At 42.2% G+C, this 20,424-nt stretch overlaps 1 protein-coding gene across 1 annotated transcript in view; it reads left to right on the top strand.

The window, feature by feature from the left end:
* The first annotated feature begins 8,223 nt into the window (after positions 1–8,223).
* Positions 8,224–20,424, top strand: part of LOC124260398 — a 126,212-nt gene continuing 114,011 nt past the window's right edge. Inside the window, 16 exon segments of the mRNA XM_046694701.1 lie at positions 8,224–8,424; positions 11,930–12,020; positions 12,486–12,519; positions 12,880–13,012; positions 13,359–13,419; positions 13,833–13,945; positions 14,185–14,270; positions 14,834–14,892; positions 15,110–15,231; positions 15,423–15,513; positions 16,312–16,420; positions 17,501–17,675; positions 18,051–18,240; positions 18,707–18,915; positions 19,422–19,546; positions 19,926–20,146. Of these exon segments, the coding sequence (XP_046550657.1) occupies positions 8,224–8,424; positions 11,930–12,020; positions 12,486–12,519; positions 12,880–13,012; positions 13,359–13,419; positions 13,833–13,945; positions 14,185–14,270; positions 14,834–14,892; positions 15,110–15,231; positions 15,423–15,513; positions 16,312–16,420; positions 17,501–17,675; positions 18,051–18,240; positions 18,707–18,915; positions 19,422–19,546; positions 19,926–20,146 (2,020 nt within the window).

Below are 20,424 nucleotides of genomic sequence, written 5' to 3' on the forward strand. Positions count from 1 at the left end.
TAAAGAATAGTAAAGAAATGAATTTGGTGTCATTGTGAATTTTTTTATCCTTTTCTTTTTTTCCTTTTACTTTTTTTTCCGAATATCTGCAGACCATGATTACCCTTTCTGAGCACACCCGGTCACCCCGGTGTCTTTCAGTGATCCTTTCAGATGATATACACGGTGTCCGCCCTGGTGTACCACAATGGAATCACAGACAGAACGGGAGCACCACACACATAAACCGAGGGATACCGCTGCAGGTACTAGCATATCCAGTGTCACGACCGAGGATTCGCCGTAAAGGTTCTGAACCGTGAATACTTACCGTTTTATGATATAAACGAGGCATACAGAAATACATCAGTACACATACATATACATAACAAACACATAACACACGCCTGTTTGAGCACACTTACTGCCTTCATGCTGGGTTTGAAGGACACATGTTCACCTTGGCGTACAGGACAAATAAGACGGAAGCTTCTTCCGTACGGCCATTTGAATATTTGTGTTAGAAGTAAAATCAAGTGGGAATTCACCTCAAGGTTTGTCAGTATTCCCACTCACTAACTCATGTTCCCATCCATCTACTCACACCTCCACCCAACCACTCACTAACTCATACCCATCCAGTCACTCACTCACACCTCCACACATCTACTCATTCACTCATGTTCCCATTCATCTACTCACACTCACACCCATCGAGTCAATCACACCCATAAACCTACTCACACCTCCACCTAACCACTCACTCACTCACTCATATTCCCATCCACATACTAACACCTCCACTCAACCACTCACTCACTCATATTCCCATCCATCTACTCACACCTCCACCCATCCATCCACCCACTCACTCACACCCATCTACTTACTCAAACACACATCCAACCAGCCTCTTACTCACTCACTCATATTCCGATTCATACACTAACACCTCCACCCATCCATCCACCAACTCACTCACACCCATTCACTAACTCAAACACACCTCCACCCATCCATCCACTCACTCACTGATGTTCCCATCCATCTACTAACACCTCCACCCAATCACTCACTCACCCATATTCCCATCCATCCACTCACTCACCCATATTCCCATCCATCTACTAACACCTCCACCCAGCCATCCAGCCATTTACTCACTCATGTTACCATCCCTCTACTCACACCTCCACCCAATCACTCACTCACTCATGTTCCCATCCATCTACTAACACCACCACGCAACCACTCACTCACTCATTTTCCCATCCATCTACTAACACCTCCACACATCCACTTATTCATTGATGTTCCCATCCATCTACTCACACATCCACCCATCCATCCACTCACTCACACACACCCATCCATCTACTAACACCTCCACCCAAAACCTCACACACTCATATTCCCATTCATCTACTAACACCTCCACAAATCCATCCACTCACTCACTCACACCCATTCATCAACTAACACCTCCACCTAACCACTCAATCACTCATACTACTTTCCATCTACTAACACCTCCTCACAACCAATCACTCACTCATATTCCCATCCATCTACTAACACCTCCACCCAACCACCCAATCACCCATATTCCCATCCATCTACTAACACCTCCACCCAACCACTCACTCACTCATGTTCCCATCCATCTACTCACACTCACACCCATCCACTCAATCACACCCATAAACCTACTCACACCTCCACCCATCCATCCACTCACTTACTCACTCATATTCCCATCCATTTACTAACACCTCCACCCAACCACTCACTCACTCATATTCCCATCTATCTACTCACACCTCCACCCATCCATCCACTCACTCGCTCACACCCATCCACTTTCTCAAACACACCTCCACTCAACCACTCACTCACTCAAATTCCCATTCATCTAGTAACACCTCCACCCAACCACTCACTCACTCATATTCCGATTCATCTACTAACACCTCCACCCATTCATCCACTCACTCACTCACACCCATCCACTGTGTCAAACACACCTCCATCCATCCACTCACTCACACATATTCCCAACCATCTACTAACACCTCCACCCATCCATCCACTCACTCACTCACACCCATCCACTTTCTCAAACACACCTCAACCCAACCACTCACTCACCCAAATTCCCATCCATCTACTAACACCTCGACCCAACCACTCACCCACCCATGTTCCCATCCATCTACTAACACATCCAGCCAACCACTCACTCACTCACACCCATCCATCTACTAACACCTCCAACCACCCATCCATCCACTCACTCACTCACACCCATCCACTTTCTCAAACACACCTCCACCCAACCACTCACTCATCCAAATTCCCATTCATCTACTAACACCTCCACCCAACTACTCACTCACTCATATTCCCATCCATCTACTAACACCTCGACCCAACCACTCACCCACCCATGTTCCCATCCATCTACTAACACCTCCAGCCAACCACTCACTCACTCACACCCATCCATCTACTAACACCTCCACCCACCCATCCATCCACTCACTCACTCACACCCATCCGTCTACTAACACCTTGACCCAACCACTCACTCACTCATGTTCCCATCCATCTACTAACACCTCCAACCAACCACTCACTCACTCACACCCATCCATCTACTAACACCTCCACCCACCCATCCATCCACTCACTCACACCCATCCGTCTACTAACACCTCGACCCAACCACTCACTCACTCATGTTCCCATCCATCTACTAACACCTCCAACCAACCACTCACTCACTCACACCCATCCATCTACTAACACCCTCACCCACCCATCCATCCACTCACTCACTCACACCCATCCGTCTACTAACACCTCCACCCAACCACTCACTCACTCATATTCACCTCCCTCTACTAACAGCTCAGCCCAACCACTCACTCATGTTCCCATCCATCTTCTAACACCTCCAGTCAACCATTCACCCCCTTACACCCATCCATCTACTAACACCTCCACCCACCCATCCATCCACTCACTCACTCACACCCATCCGTCTACTAACACCTCGACCCAACCACTCACTCACTCTTTTTCCCATCCATCTACTAACACCTCCAGCCATCCACTCACTCACTCACACCCATCCATCTACTAACACCTCCACCCACCCATCCATCCACTCACTCACACCCATCCGTCTACTAACACCTCGACCCAACCACTCACTCACTCATGTTCCCATCCATCTACTAAAACCTCCAGCCAACCACTCACTCACTCACACCCATCCATCTACTAACACCCTCACCCACCCATCCATCCACTCACTCACTCACACCCATCCGTCTACTAACACCTCCACCTAACCACTCACTCACTCATATTCCCATCCCTCTACTAACAGCTCAACCCAACCACTCACTCATGTTCCCATCCATCTTCTAACACCTCCAGTCAACCATTCACTCACTCATATTCCTATCCATCTACTAACACCTCCACCCAACCACTCACTCACTTTTTTTCCCAATCATCTACTAACGCTTCCACCCAACCACTTACTCACTCACACTTATTCCCATCCACTTACTCTTACACCTCCACCCATCCATCCAATCACTCACTCACACCCGTCCGCTAAAAGAAACACACCTCCGTCCAGCCACTCACTCACTCATATTCTCATCCATCCACTCACTCACTCACACCCATCCACTTTGTCAAACACACCTCCATCCATCCACTCACTCACTCACTCACACCCATCCACTTTGTCAAACACACCTCCACCCAACCACTCACTCACAAATATTCCCATCCATCTACTCACACCTCCACCCATCCATCCACTCACTCACTCACACCCATCCACTTTGTCAAACACACCTCCACCCAACCACTCACTCACTCAAAGTCCCATCCATCTACTAACACCTCCAGCCAACCATCCACTCACTCATATTCCTATCCATTTACTAACACCTCCATCCATCCATCCACTCACTCATGTTCCCATCCATCTACTAACACCTTCAGCCAACCACTCACTCACTCATATTCCCATTCATTTGCTAACACCTCGACCCAACCACTCACTCACTCATATTCCCATCCATCTACTAACACCTCCACTCAACCACTCACTCACTCATATTCCCATCCATCTACTAACACCTCCGCCCAAACACTTACTCACTCATATTCCCATCCATCTACTAACACCTCCACCCAACCACTCACTCACACATATCCCCATTCATCTACTAACACCTCCACCCAACCACTCACTCACTCATGTTCCCAGTTCGCAAATCTGAACATCTGGGGGTGTTACAGCTATTCTAAAGAGAGCACCCTGACACTGAACACCCATCTGTCTGTACATAGTATTGGTGGTTTTTAAGTATGGACGCACGGACTCTGTTGAGTTATTGGGGCGGTGGGGTAGCCTAGTGGTTAAAGCGTTGGCTCGTCACGCCGAAGACGCGGGTTCGAACCCCCACATGGGTACAATGTGTGAAGCCCATTTCTGGTGTCCCCCGCCGTGATGTTGCTGGAATATTGCTAAAAGCGGCGTAAAACCAAAACTCAGTCAGTCAGTCAGTTGAGTTATTATCAAGATATAACATAATATCAACATACCGAAGGAGACGCACCCTTGCAATGATTCTCCGTATTCGATACATGCTAACGGATGTGTTCAGAAAAACGGATTGTCCTTCGTGGAGCTGTCTGTAGATTGTGCAAGCTTTTAAGCTGTGATTATCTGATTGCTGTCCAATTTAAACACAACATAAACGGCCTTTCATTTCTCTCATTGTCCCACCTGTCATAACGATGTCTATGCAATACAACTAGTGTTGTTATAGAAATAAGAGTCGAGCAGGTGTAAATCTAATGTATATAGTGATGTTTTCATATCAGTCAACGTCAGTGAACGGACACATTATCGGGTACAGACAGATTCGAAGGTTATCAAGATTTCCTGAATAACTTGAATTTGTTTAGCGTTTTTGAGAAAACAGGATTGTTCTGTATTTAACATATGTGTTCCTTTACCAGCTGTGGAATTAGATCGTTATGGTACTTTGCGTATATTTCCAATACTATACTTTCAGAATGCCACAGGCAATGAGATTCACACAATCGTTGCTGTCAGCAGTAAATGTGTAATGTATGACATGCTAGTTTGTGATCAGAGATCGTACCACGATATTAAAATCTCCATTACAATCTACTCAGTATATCCATAACAGTGAAATCTACTACATATGAGTAGACATTGTGATACTTTTGTTTCGTTGAGTAATGAAACCTGGTTTATTTCAATATGCATGGCTAACACAAGATATTCTAGATTGATGAGTTTTAACCTTTACCATCAATAACAAGTTGTCAAGAACTAAATCTTACTACGAGCGGCCCTTGACAGACTACGGGAGGCTGAGCAAGGACTTTTGTACGAGAGGCAAACCACATGTGATGGTATCCATATTGAAGGGCATTAAAATATTCAGAAGATAGAATCGCACGACTTATGACTGGACGAGTAGCATGCTCTTGTTTGCACGGCTGGTTGCACGTGTGTGTGCATGACGCGCCAACTGGGCCTGGTACAAATTGTTGGACATGTGACATGCATCAACATCATTGTTAACATGTGCGCGCACTCACGCACGCCTGCATCCACTCACACACATACTTACCTTTTTTCTCTTTCCGGCAACTTACTGTCGAAAGGTTTCAACAAACTAAAACTAGTCGTAACTTTGCGTTATAACGGTAGTATACTGTATGTTTGATTGCATCTCCACCAGATGCGTTTATTCACAAATTCCTCCTTATTACTTTTGCATTATTTTGTCGCATATTTCACCCTTTTTCAAATATTGCAAAGACTAGACAATACATAGATTCTTATATTCCTTTACTAAATATACACACAAAAAACAATAGAAAAACGAAACATGTGGCGTGTGAATTAAGTATGTTCACATACAAGTGCCATTGGCTTGACTGACTGACTGACTGAGTTTGGTTTTACGCCGCTTTTAGCAATATTCCAGCAACATCACGGCGGGGGACACCAGAAATGGGCTTCACACATTGTACCCATGTGGGGATTCGAACCCGCGTCTTCGGCGTGACGAGCCAACGCTTTAACCATTAGACTACCCCACCGCCCCGCCATTGGCTTGAGGCCAACGTGTGTAACTTGTAAAACCTCTCAGTATTACTTGGGTTTCCCCCTTTACCAAATGATTTGTGGTATATATATAACACGGTTACTAAATTACTCTGGATGTAAGAGGAGGTTAGCCTGGGGATTGAAGTGTTTCAGTTCGATTCTCTACGTGTATATTGTGTGAAGTCCATTTCTGATCTTGTGTCCATTGCTATCATATTGCTGGAACGTCACTAAATACGGCGTGACGTTGTTTAAGGTCAGATTAGCGTACTGTAGTGAAGCGTACTGAATTGCAGGACTTAAGGAGGTTTGTGCATACAGCTTGCAGTGTACGTACACTGAGCAGGGCCCGTCTGTTGGTACAGCCACAAAAACTAGGGATACTAGGGTTAGCGCAGTTGTCTCCCTTAAAGCATTAGGTCCATTTTCAACAAGCATCCGCGTCCCACACATCACGTGTGTTGTACATATTGCCATTCGAGCAACGTGCACTCCTGTAGTACACAAATATTCATGTACCTAAATCACCAATACGATTTGAGCTAAACCTTATATTTTACAGACCTTATCAACATTGATAAATATTACCTTACTGCGGACAAAGAGACCCGTTGCCTTCTTTCTATGCTATTTGATTTCTGTACAATGTTTAAGCACCTACACATTGTCCAGTCTATGTGTAATTCTGTTTCATCTGTATGGATATCGGGTTTCGTTTGAACTGTTTATCAGCACTGAGATACAGGTGATATTGAAATCTGATAGTTTAATGCAATTAATTATCCAGTCACCATGCATTATATGAATGTTTGTCGGATAAGCACTATACTGTATTTATCAGCATGGACTGGGTCCCAACGATCTTGGCTTATCTAAACATATGAACTGACTTTAATGTTTTTGCGTGATTTACTGTTTTAAACATGAAAGAAATATGTTCTTTCAACATATCATTCTGTGATTCATGACTGCAGAGATATCTGAGACACTGGGAGTCATTTCACCGCTCCTTATGTACATAGGATAGTGATCTATCTTGCTGATTATGGTGGTACGATATGTTAATAAGCGTGTACAGCAGTGTAATAGACGCAGTTGGTAACACTATAACACTTCAAACTCAACGTTAACGTGTTTAATTGAAGGTACGTGGACAAAGCTGATCTTTTGCAGGCTATTTCAGAATACGTTTGTCCACTGTAAGAACCCAGTGAGGTTGTAGGGATTGTTTCTTTCAAGATCAAATTTGTAGTTTGTATATAACTGTGGGGCGTTCGTAACACTTGGAACCAATAGTTTGTTTAGGCCTAATATAGTCTGGACCATACAATCCAGTGATGACATAAGTCAACCAAGTCAGCGAGTCTGACCACCCGATCCCTTTAGTCGCCTTTTACGACAAGCATGGGTTATTGAAGATCAGTTCTAACACGTATCTGCATGGGTACGGCACAAATACAATTGTAGGATTTATTTTATGTGTCTGTTGAACGATCCGTGTAGAGTTTGTAACGTAACTACAAATACAGTAACAGTTTTTAATAATACAAAATGCAGTTTCAACACCCACCGTCTCCGGCAGAATGGGGAACATAGCATTCAGCTCAGCAGTGGTGTATACAGTGTAATATAGTGCGGTGCAGACACCTTCAAGTGTTTTCCAGTTCGTTGTCATCCTGTATACGTTGTCCAGTAGTAAACTGGGTACCCGGTAGGATCAGGATAACGAGATTGTTATATTTCAGAGTTTTAGTTTTGCGCTGCTTTTAGGAATATTTCAGCAATATCGCGGGGGGCAAACGAAATGGGCATTACACAGTGTATCCATGTGAGGGATCGAACCCTGGTCTTAGGCGTGACAAGTGAATTCTTTAAATTCAAGGCTACCCCACCGCACCATAGGCATATGACCGTATCTTCTACAAGATCTCATTCCATTACACGCACCAATGTGTGACCTATACTCCTGGTTATACTTACCGTGATATCATCAATGATCAAGGTGTATCAGTTACAGAAGGAACTGTGGCTATATAAGCCATGGTTAGCCAGGTACGTCAGTTGCGATGGTGCAGAGCACGTCCATGTCACCAGTTCACGCCACCATGGGGGTCCTCACGTCCCCAGGGCGGTGTTTGCTCATTGCGACGTTGTTGGCGTCATCATTTTGCAACTTCATCAACTTTGATCCGGGTTATGAGTATCAATACAAATTCAACTCAAAGACACAACTGAACAGAGTTGGAGACTTCCACGTGTCAGGGAAGGTAGGTTTCACTCTGAAAGTTAGTGAGTGAGTGAGTGAGTGGGTAAGTGAGTTGACAGAGTTGGAGACTTCCACGTGTCAGGGAAGGTAGGTTTCACTCTGAAAGTTAGTGAGTGAGTGAGGGAGTGAGTGGGTGAGTGAGTTGACAGAGTTGGAGACTTCCACGTGTCAGGGAAGGTAGGTTTCACTCTGAAAGTTAGTGAGTGAGTGGTGGGTGAGTGAGTTGACAGAGCTGGAGACTTCCACGTGTCAGGGAAGGTAGGTTTCACTCTGACAGTTAGTGAGTGAGTGAGTGGGTGAGTGGGTGAGTGAGTTGACAGAGTTGGAGACTTCCACGTGTCAGGGAAGGTAGGTTTCACTCTGACAGTTAGTGAGTGAGTGGGTGAGTGAGTTGACAGAGTTGGAGACTTCCACGTGTCAGGGAAGGTAGGTTTCACTCTGAAAGTTAGTGAGTGAGTGAGTGAGTGGGTGAGTGAGTTGACAGAGCTGGAGACTTCCACGTGTCAGGGAAGGTAGGTTTCACTCTGACAGTTAGTGAGTGAGTGAGTGGGTGAGCGGGTGAGTGAGTTGACAGAGCTGGAGACTTCCACGTGTCAGGGAAGGTAGGTTTCACTCTGACAGTTAGTTAGTGAGTGAGTGAGTGAGTGAGTGGGTGAGTGAGTTGAGTTTAACTCCGGTATTCCAGTTGTATCTTGTCGTGTCAGCTGAATCTAAGTTGTGGACGTGTCCATGGCCGTTACTTTGCCGGACGACATGAGGCGCCTGAGAGAGTTTCCTACTCAGTGATGTTTGTATATTTAGAAACGTACATCACAGTGTTTTAGAACAATTACGGTTGTGAATCCTGAAGGATAAATGTGTGGTTGAAGCATAGAGCAGTATCGGTAACGACGTCGACATGAGAAGCAGCTGTGAGTATGTGAAATATTTGTTTTGATGGATGCATGTAATATTTTTTGCTGTATTCGTATTGCATGCAAATCACCATGTGCAGTACGTGCTGATTCACGAGTTGAAATAAATAAGTTAACAGCAAATCTGTCTGTAAGTTAAACTCGACGTGAAATCAAGATACGACAGAGTATTCTGATACAATTAACAATGTTAATTAATGTTTACAAGTCACTATGGAAATATATACAACAACAGTGCATAAAGAATGGCAGGACAAATGCAATGGTTATATGATATAGAGGCACTGGTTGAAAATAGAGACAGTAATGGGTGATCTTCATTTCGAAGCAAAAGTGGTCACGATACAAAACTAGGTCCACACTGAATAGATAGGGTGAAAGGTGATCTTCACACAACTGCTGGTCTTCTTGGAATGTCTGAGAAATGGAACTGGTGTAGTGACATGCTTGGGACACCGTTATATGGACATGCTATAAAGACAAGGCATAGTGACATGGACACATATTGTACACCCATTTACGTTTAGTTAGGGGCAGTTTATACGCCACACTCACATGATCGTCTACAGTGATGTCTCAGTGACTTTTGCCCATATATGTATCATCCTGAATTAATCCACAGCTTTTCACAACTGTCCTGTTTTGGAATAGTATTCACGATTCATGCACTCAAAAACATTTTCATCTGAATTATAGAAAACATTCATGGCTGTTGAGTTTATTGACAGTATAGAGGCCACTGGCCCATAATACAGATACAAGATACAGCGTATAACATAATGAAACGCCTGAAATATATATTGTACATGGGACTGGAGAAACCGTGATTTTAATACTTTGACAGCAGTGAAAATACATGGATATTTTTAGGTGCAATCAATTCTTGAAACTTTATTTGTGAAGGAAATGTATAGTAATATGCAGGAATGACAGAGCGTCTAAGACCATCATAACATGGACATACTAAACAAAAGGGATAGTCTGATTCTATGTTCCTAACTACACACAAAGGACATAACATGTTTTCTCTATTGAAACCTATTTTCCTACCTTCTTCGATTAATAACTTATGACTAGATCAGCGGAGAGATGAAAGGGCAATAGGATAAACTATCACAGGTATACACGACAGATAAATTTTAAAGTTTGCCACGTGTTTTATAGAACGGTACAAAGTTAGTTTATTATACTTATGGAGACCTTCAAACAAGCATTGCTTATCTATATCTATACACCTCTGCTTGAAAGATGATATGAACCGATTTATTATACCAACATCCTGATTTCTCCACACTTCACCGAATCCATAATCAGACAATACTGTTTTAACCTTTGATGCCCAACAACTCAAACCCTTATTTGCTGGAGACTGGTAAGAATACACTTTCTTAAGCCTCAGATTATCTTTTTTGTACAAATTGATGCTGGTGAGTTATTTCTTTAAAGTTCCTGTTGTCAAATGCGGTGATTAATACAATAAATGTTTCATCCAGACTAGCCACAACTTGTGTTTCACAACGAACACGAGTTGTCACTGGGATGATTAATGTATTATCATTTATCATTTGAAGTCGCAGATGAATTTAATTTTGGACGTTGAACACGTGGTATATAAGGACATTGACTACGTAGCTCTTCCGTCGTTTCCAGTGTAAATGTGTCTACACATAGTCTGACATTGTAGTCATAAAACAACTCACTCTCACATCGACTACGCGTACATACAATAAGTCGGATTTCACGATGTATCAGGTTAATATCGGAGGAAAGAGTGGTGCAGGTCTTGGTCTATTACCACGTAGGAGAAGTGGTGTAGTGCTCTTCTATGACATGGGAGTATGCATAGAACAGTGATACGTGATCAGGATAATCTCTGACGCAAGTCTTCAAAACGAAATCAAATCATTATCTCTGCCAAAAAAAATATCAATTTATGTAATATAAAAAACATCAACTCCAAAATTCAGTAATTATGAAAAGGTATTAAAAGAGGTATTTTCTGTAGAAAAAATTATTTCAAAGAGAAACAATGAAATCTTAAATGGAATTCGCTCATCCCAATATTCAGCAACTAATTATTATTACATCTCTACAGCAATGTGTCTTCACCTTTTCTGTGCTTGTTGCTACCATATGCCCTTCTTATTGACTTTGTAACCATGGGAACAAATTAAAAAATAAATAAATAAATAAAAAAACATTCAGTGAAACGATTCTGTGCTCAGAAAAAAAAAGTCTTCAAAACGTATGGCAGCCACTCTGCGGACTTAACCGTCCATGTCCATCACTGTGTGGTTTATACGTTATCTATTTTATTAATTGATGGTCTATAGGGTTTAATACGACGTATATACATGATAACACGAGATATGTACTTAACAGTGCTTCTTTCCAGTAGTTGAAAGCCATCGCCAAGCACGTAAATAATTACAGATCGATCGTTTTGTATATAATTTACTTTAATGCTCCATGTTCCCTATATACATGTCACAGAACACATTCCATGGATGTCCGTGTTGAGCATGGGATCAATAACTGAGGAACCACACAACTGAAATTATAACTGTTGTAATATGTGGATACATATTTCAGGTGGGCTATATCAACGTTGGAGACAGTGTCGAAGGGCAAGAAATCTACCTCCGAGTATACGCTCTGGGCATAAGCAACGGCCAATATGCTGGTGCGTTATTTCTTTAAAGTTTCTGTTGTCAATGCGGTAATACAGTTTAGCAGATGTTTCATCCAGACGTTAAAAGGCTTCTATTTATATACCCACCTCTTCAGATAAAGAAACACACACCTAACGGAATCAAGTAATGGAGGATATTTACTCTTATTAATTTTGTTTCTTTTTGAAATGAAGTGTTTATCTCATCGAATGATCTGACTGGTTGCTATTTTCATAAAGTGTGTTATCAGGACATAATTTATCAACTTTATCAGCTAATTAGATGAGACATTAGGAAAAATATTACATGGAAAAACAAAGGTTCTTTTGAATTCCGAAACGGACTTTCTCCTGACATCCACATCGTAATTGATGCAAACTAAACATAGTACTTACACTTTCTGTTTCATATATTGTATATTTCTAACATATAGATTGCTTTATATAAAACTGAGCAATAAAATGTTTTATATACAGATACTATCAGTCATCAGTGGGATTTTTCAAAGTGGTAAGTAATTACTATATCACAGTATTCTGTTATACTGTACAGTCATTCCCGCATTCTTGACCTGCTTTGTCCGTTGGTGTTAGTCTTTCAATTATGTGTACTAACTGCAAAAATACATATCTGACCAACTTCGTATATCTATTTCCGTACTTGTGCACATACTACTGGTATTTTAATGTATGCATGAGTTGTACCCATGTACATAGCGTGGCAGGGCATTTCAACTAATATGTACTTGTAAGCCACTGAAGGCAACTGGAGGTGTATAGCACGTACCTACATGGGTTAGGTAATGTATCAATGGAATCTTACAGAAAGGCACGAACTCCTTCTCAAATATACCACAAATATTGTTTGCAGGTTCTCATTTGTGATAACTCGAAAAGGGGAGATAACCCACGTGTATCATCCTCCTGATGACGATGAAGAGGCAGTTGCTATGAAGAAAGGATTCTCGGCAATGTTCGCTTCCAGGCTTCACCATGAATCAGATGTATGGGTAGTTTGTACCATCGTCAGCTTTTGTCACCTAAATAGACGGGATTTCTGGTATTAGACTGCTGCTTAGCTCATAATGAGATTTTACACATAAGGAAGTTCACTTTTATGGTGGTGATAAAGGATAGTTTTCACATCAGTTGGTTTCGAAAAATAATTAATTTATATCGGCAAATATTATAACACTAACCGGTTGAGCTTAATATTCCCTTGGACATTTTACATTTATGCTTTGCCGCAGGGCATATGTTCCGACTGAAGGAATTAACTACGTCCGTTCAACGTGGCTTTGATTCTAGACTACAAAACCTACTGATGGCATTGCTATGTCTGTGTTACAGGTGCCTACGGAGAGACTGCCAGAAGGATGGCGTTACCACGTCCTTGAATCTGGACATGAAGGTGACAAGTTGCTCTTTTAAAAAAAAATTACAGGACATACACGTAATGAGACAAGGGGGGGGGGGGGGGGGGGGGGTGTACTGGAGTTGTTGATCTTGGCGGGTTTGATTCTATCTATATCGTTAAGCAATTGACCATCTTAAATACTTAATCTATAATAAATTACATATCGGAATGGCGAACCCATCGGACCAGAAAAGGGTGCCTTGCTCCTTTGTTGGCAACACACATTGTCTTAAAGTCCCATACGGTCGGTGTGTGGGGTGCTTACATTCAGGAGAAGGCCTGTTACAAAAACAGCCATGTTGATGAGGCTGTAGCATAGCCCAGCACTGGCATAAGAGCAATTAACCAAGTCACTCAGACATTAGGACATAGTGGTGTACTGGTGTTAACACTGTTCCCTGCTGTAGGCCTCCACAACGCCACCTACACTGTTCAACCAAGTGTCGAAGGTCACGTGTTCACGAAGACCAGACACCCGGATGACCATCCAGTGGAGCACGCCACCTCTAACTACACAAAGGTGAGTTTCTGCAGATTACCTTTAAACATTAATTTTAGTATCCTTTAGAAATGAAGTTCTCTAAACGCCTGACTCTGGACAATGTAATTCAATCTATTTTAACCGATTCACCACCCACAGTATACCAGACTAAATTGTAGCCGACTTTGAGGGTTGATGTCACTGTAGAAATATGTTTCATTGTTACCATGCCACGAGCAATGATACGATCCTTCTGAAGTTTAATTGTTCGTCTCTAGACTCTGTATTACAACCGTGAACTCGGAACCGTGCACACAGTCGTCATCGACGAGACGTTCCAGACCATCCACAAGGTTGCAGATGGGTAAGATTCAATTTGGTTTGTTGTTGTTTAACACCACACTCAGCAATATTCCAGCTATATGGCGGTGGTCTGTAAATAATTGAGTCTGGACCAGACAATCCAGTGTTCAACAGCATGAGCATCGATCTACGCAATTGGGATACGATGACATATGTCAACTGTGGGTTACTGAATCTTGTAACCCGGATTCTTTTTACGGGTAGATGGGTAAGAAAGCTTTTCGATATGCCAGACGCTAGTGACATACCAGCTTCATCACTGTAGTTATTATCAACTTACAGTTCGCACAATATAGCTCATTTTGAATCTTGCAGTGGAGTGAATGGGTGACGTTATTAACGTCTTGAACAATATCTCAGTTAGAACGCTGTATGTCAACGTGACGGGGGATGAGATTCTACGAATTACAGTTGGCCTAAATCTAGATCAGTGGATGCTGTTTTCGCTCTAGGACACAATTTACTGGTTTAGGGATATTATTTGTCGTGTAGAAGTCATTCAAACCATGTCTAGTAATTTGTCTGATGTGAATTCATGCTCAATTAACAATATTCATATTTCAGTTTTGATCCTCATAGTACAGGGCGACCTGTGAAGCCTGTCAACCAGCTACAGGACATGGGTAATGCCACTTTTATCAAACGATACTCATCTAGATGAGTTGCTTGAGTATATTTCTAACGTTCAGTTGCCGAAATAACATTTCGTAGTAACATATATTTGTCGGTGCGACCTTTTCCCATTTCTATGATTTTTAAAGTGCATTCATCAGGACATATACTGTCAAAGACAAACAGTTTATAAAATGTCAGTCATTTCAACTTTAATGTTCTTCTCAGAATTTCCTGAAATGTCAGCCTTAGCCTTGGGAAAGCTGGAGTTTCTTACAAAGCACAAAGTTCATGATGCTCCAGTAAAAGGACCAAGGCGAATCGGAAAATCATCCATCCATCTTGGAAATGTGAGTATGTTTACTGTTACGTCAAGACGTAAACATTTGTTGAAGTTGTAAGCCAAAATTTGACACTAAGTGAGAGGTCATTAGGACGCCCGACATGACCATGATTTCAGGAATAGTTTGAAACACGCATATCTGGCATGGCTTGTTATCATTCATGACATATACGCTGTCTTGTGGTTGATGTTATGAAGGTGAAGCAGAAGAAGAAGCCCGTGAATGTTGCGGAGTATCTGGGGTACCTGGAGAGGAACCTGACGTGCATGAGGGAGGAACCGGAACAGGGTATGTGGTCGACAGAAAATCAATCGTAGAATATTTACAATATGACAAAAGTCCTTGAACCTTGTGACCTCAGTTTTAAAACTTTTAGAAGTTCTTTGAAAATACGTGGAAGTCATGATGATATGCTTATTGATAGTCACGGTTTGCATATTGTTAGTTTATACAGAAACGACGTTGCGCTGTAATGACGTTGATAGATAGTGAGTCTGCAGTGTCTCCCAGAACACGACTTCATGTATGTCGAATTCATTCCACCTGCTGGCTAAACTTAATAAGTTAGAAGCGAAAGCCACATGTTTTCAAAACCGGCGAGATAACCTGAAAAAGGCTAATGTGAGTCCAACACGATTTCTGCAATCTTAGACCGCCTCCTTGGTGTAGTGGTTAGAGCGTCCGCCCGGAGAGCGGAAGGTCGCGGGTTCGATCCCCGACCGCGTCATACCAAAAGACGTTAAAATATGGTACTTGTTGGTCCCTGCCTGGCGCTCGGCATTAATGGGTACAACAAGGACTGGTCGGCTCGGAGTCAGTATAATGTGTCTGAGTGGGGTATTCATGCTTCATTGCGGCATGGTATCTCAGTGGGCTAGCACTATAAAACCAGCTTCAGTCTGGGCTAGTACAAGCAGCCGCACATACCCATACATACGCATGCACGTCGTCATATGAGCGAAATATTCTCAAATACGACGTTAAACCCAATTTCACCTCACCTCACCTCTGCAATCTTAAATGACAGAATGTGCCAGTAAGTAATGGGTACTGTGCAGTTGAGTGGAGTGTTCCCATGTTGTGAAGGTTCCAAACGGATGTCCATGTGCTTCTTCCGTCTGGCGTCAACGCTGAAGGCTCTCCCAGACAAGGTGGTGGCAGATATTGCGCAGCGATACTTCACGAGAAAACCAACGTAAGCTGCTGTACTGCGTTCTGTATTGTTCGTAACGTATTCACTTTATACATATGATATAGTTTTATAGTTATGTACGTTATAAAAATAATTATTCATGTAAAAAGCATATATGTGCATGTTTAAGGAATCAAGAGGAGACCACGTGTACCAAATGTCGAAATACGATCGTTACAATAAACTAGAAATTGCACAGACAAATGTATTTGAGTATCATCCCACGTTAACAGTGGCAAATGGGGAAATCTAGTGAAATGAGATGTAAAAACACGTATACACGAAATTTCAAAATCTTTATTCGCAGAGTGTATGTAGGCCATCGGCCCATAATACAAATATTAAATGTATGCAGCCATATATGATTGGCGGTGCTTTAAAGCATAATAAACAAACATTGCTACATTTCTGATGACAAAGGTATTGTTTGAGGTCATCAATATATTGTAATTTGACAAAGAAGGGTATGTGTAAAACTTGGCAGGAATATATATAGAGCGCAAGGAACTGTATGCAGTACACACTAAAAGGAAATGATACTCGTTTTCTATAATTGTCGCACATGTTACATAACCTGTGATGTCTGGGCTTATTTGTGTATCTACCTGTCTCAATATTTAATTGATGGGAACCACAGCGAAACTGTGCGAGTGCAATGCGAAATTTACTAACGTTAATACCACTTAGATATGGTTCCATAGATAGATGACACTTGAAAAGAGAATATGAACAAGTTTTAGAACTTGATGATAACGAGTTATGCCATTCTTGATGGAATATATGCTGAGCCCTGATCATAAATTCAGACAGGAAGGAATTTAAGCTACTAATATACTGTCTTTCCCATATATATCCAAATCTCATAAATAACCAGACTTTAAGACGAATCGTGTTTTCAATAGACTAATTACTAAACCGAATTGACATTAATCTTTCAAATAATATCATTTAACATGAACTAGTTATTAATTCGATTTTAGTTTCCAAATGTGGAATTGGTGTCCGTTGTTGCACTAAATGAACTGTACGAGAGGGGAACAATTTGATAACCAGGATTCAATGGTAAATGACTCTTACGTCCAGGTGGACACGGGAACACAAGGACCAGAAGTTCCTGTTCGATGCAATAGCAGTGCTGGAGAACGACCTATCCCAAAACCTACTCTTTGCACACATACTCAACAAAACACGACCTAATCAGTACCTCTTGAAGAGATTACTTATTCACATCGTCTCCATGGACACTCCGCCCATAGATGTAAGTATTAAGGCCTAACTGCTGTTTTGTTTCTAACCGTCGTTAGCCTTTGGCAACCTAAGACAAATAGTAGAGAACACACTTGTCCTGGGCCCCGTTCCTCAAAGCAATCGTAGCGCTACGACAGTCGTAAGCCTATGTTAAAGTATGGGAGTTACGATCATCTTTGCGTTACGATCGCTTTGAGAAACGGGGCCCTGAGCGAGTATGTGAGTTGAGCTTTTAGCAATATTCTCACAATTTCATACATCCTTCTGTGATTTCACCTGAAACCATACTCATGTGCCGTGAAAAACGGGTGAATAACTGGATATACGTGTAAATATGACTTTCTTTCACTTTGTATCCAGCTTCACGTTCTTCTTTTGTCCACAGGTGATCATTCACAAGATGACCCAACTATGCTTCTATCCACCGATGTCGTTTCTAGAACTCCTGGAAAAGGATACACACCAGCGGATCGTCTTAGCAACCGGAGTGGTTGCTAGGCGACTGTGGGATGCTGGAAGGAAAAAGGAAAGCGAAGATATTGTCAAAAATCTGGAGAAATGGCTTGGACTTCATGGTGAGGCTTTGCATCCTGTAGATGTGGTGAATACAAACAGTTCTATTCCAGCTCGTAGGTGTCAGGGTGTCATAGGAATGGACGCGGTTAGTGAGTGAGTGAGTGAGTGAGTGAGTGAGTGAGTGAATGTTGTTTTACTTTGCAATCAGATATATTTCTTGGCCATATATACGAGTGGTTAGCAACACAATTAACGATCATCTTCCCATCGACGATGGCACACTATAATTCTTGTCACACACCGCAGACACCCCACTATGTGACGATGATAAGAAATATTTCATGACATGCTCTTTATCACTGAAGTTTATAATCCACAAAGATTAATTCACTGCTTTTTACTACTTTGAAATGATGCATTCATTTTAAAGTGTGCTTGCTTCTTGAATTAAGCAATGGACCAGGAAGGATGTTTACTATACTTTGTCCTCGGTTCGATATCTTTCTCACCTTTGTTCTGTTACAGATCCCTATGTCTATAGAAAGGCGCGGTCTGTGATGAAGGAAGAACATCTCCAGCTAGTTGACCACTACAGGGTGGTTCTCCTCGGTGCGCTGGGGAACGCTGCTCTCTCTCGATCATATGAACATATAGTGTCACACATCAACTCGACCAACTCACAGTGGGTGAAGCGAGCAGGGATTCACGCCTTGAGGAAATACCATCACGAAAAGGCAAAGTTTCATACATGCGTTTACCATTTTCTTTGTTTGCGGATTAACTAGCTATTCTTTGTTTTATATTACGGACCTAATGCTGCAGATTGATCTGTAGGATGTTGACGTGGACTTTGTTTGAAGGGACGAACGAGATGCTACAGATTGATATGTAGGATGTTGACGTGGATTTTGGTTAAAGGCATTAATCTGATGCTGCAAGCTGATCGACGTGGAGTTTGTTTGAGGGCATTGATCTGATGCTGCAGAGTGATCTGTAAGATATTGACGTGGAGTTTGTTTGAGGGCATTGATCTGATGCTGCAGAGTGATCTGTAAGATATTGACGTGGAGTTTGTTTGAGGGCATTGATCTGATGCTGCAGAGTGATCTGTAAGATGTTGACGTGGACTTTGTTTGAATGCTGATGCTGCAGACTGTAGCATGGTGACGTGGACCTTTGTTTCAGACTACGGACCTGATACGGCAGTCCGCTAGTATGATATTGTGGACCTTTGTTTCAGATTGCGGACCTGATGTTGCGGACAGCACTGTATGACGATGATGAGAAGGTGCGGTACGAAGCCTTACTGCAGTACCAGGCCCACCCTAAGGCGGTTGCCGTAGCACCCATGTATATGGAGAAAGGGTAGGTATTATCCAACACAAACTCGGTACAGAAATAAAAAAATATGCCAGGTTTGATTGTTTGTTCTCTATCGCACTGTACCAAGACATACTTTGTTGTTGCACTGCCATGTCAAGTACTTCAAAATAGTCCTTGTTATATAGAGTATCTATCTTAAACATAGTACTGTGCTAAACGTTTGGCATGTAAGGAGTGAATATGTAGAGATGACGCGTTGATCTGATGTTTTCATGCATACGGTGAGAGCTATGTATCATAACTCCATGTAGCGTTCCTGTTCTGTATTGGGTTGATGTTCATCAAGGATGCCGTTTCTTGCTTAGAATGAAATGTAACAACACATTGTACCCACATAACGTTGAAAAGTTTCATTTTCCAGGGTAATTAATGGATCAATATTCTACGCCGACCCCCGTGACGTGGGCATACATGACTTCAGTATGCACCACCGTGACAAGCGGTCAGTGGAGGACTTCGTCAACAAGAAGTGGGAGTACAACCTGAAATCCCCCAGTGTGGACTGGCAAAAGATGATTGGCTCGACCAAAATTGGGGCAGCATTTGGTCTCATCATTAAAAATGAACTAGACCTGAAATTCTGTGAGCACCTTTCTATCAATATGCAGTGAATGCCCCTGACCTGGACACTCCAGTATTTGGAGGCAACGATACCTTATGTACCAATGATCCATTATTCTTGGAATCATAGTTAACTACCAGCGATAGAGAGCAGATATAACGTCTGATTAGATATGAGAAGCAGTTGTAATTGGCCACTGGCTTGTAAACAGATACCTTGTGAGTTCTGTTTAACGGTACTCTCCATTTATGTCACGGTGGTGTGAGACTTACTTAAAAGTATTTTAGTTACAACCGTA

The sequence above is a fragment of the Haliotis rubra genome, unplaced genomic scaffold (assembly GCF_003918875.1).
Source record: "Haliotis rubra isolate DU_JTF1 unplaced genomic scaffold, ASM391887v1 Scf760, whole genome shotgun sequence".
Taxonomy (NCBI): domain Eukaryota; kingdom Metazoa; phylum Mollusca; class Gastropoda; order Lepetellida; family Haliotidae; genus Haliotis; species Haliotis rubra.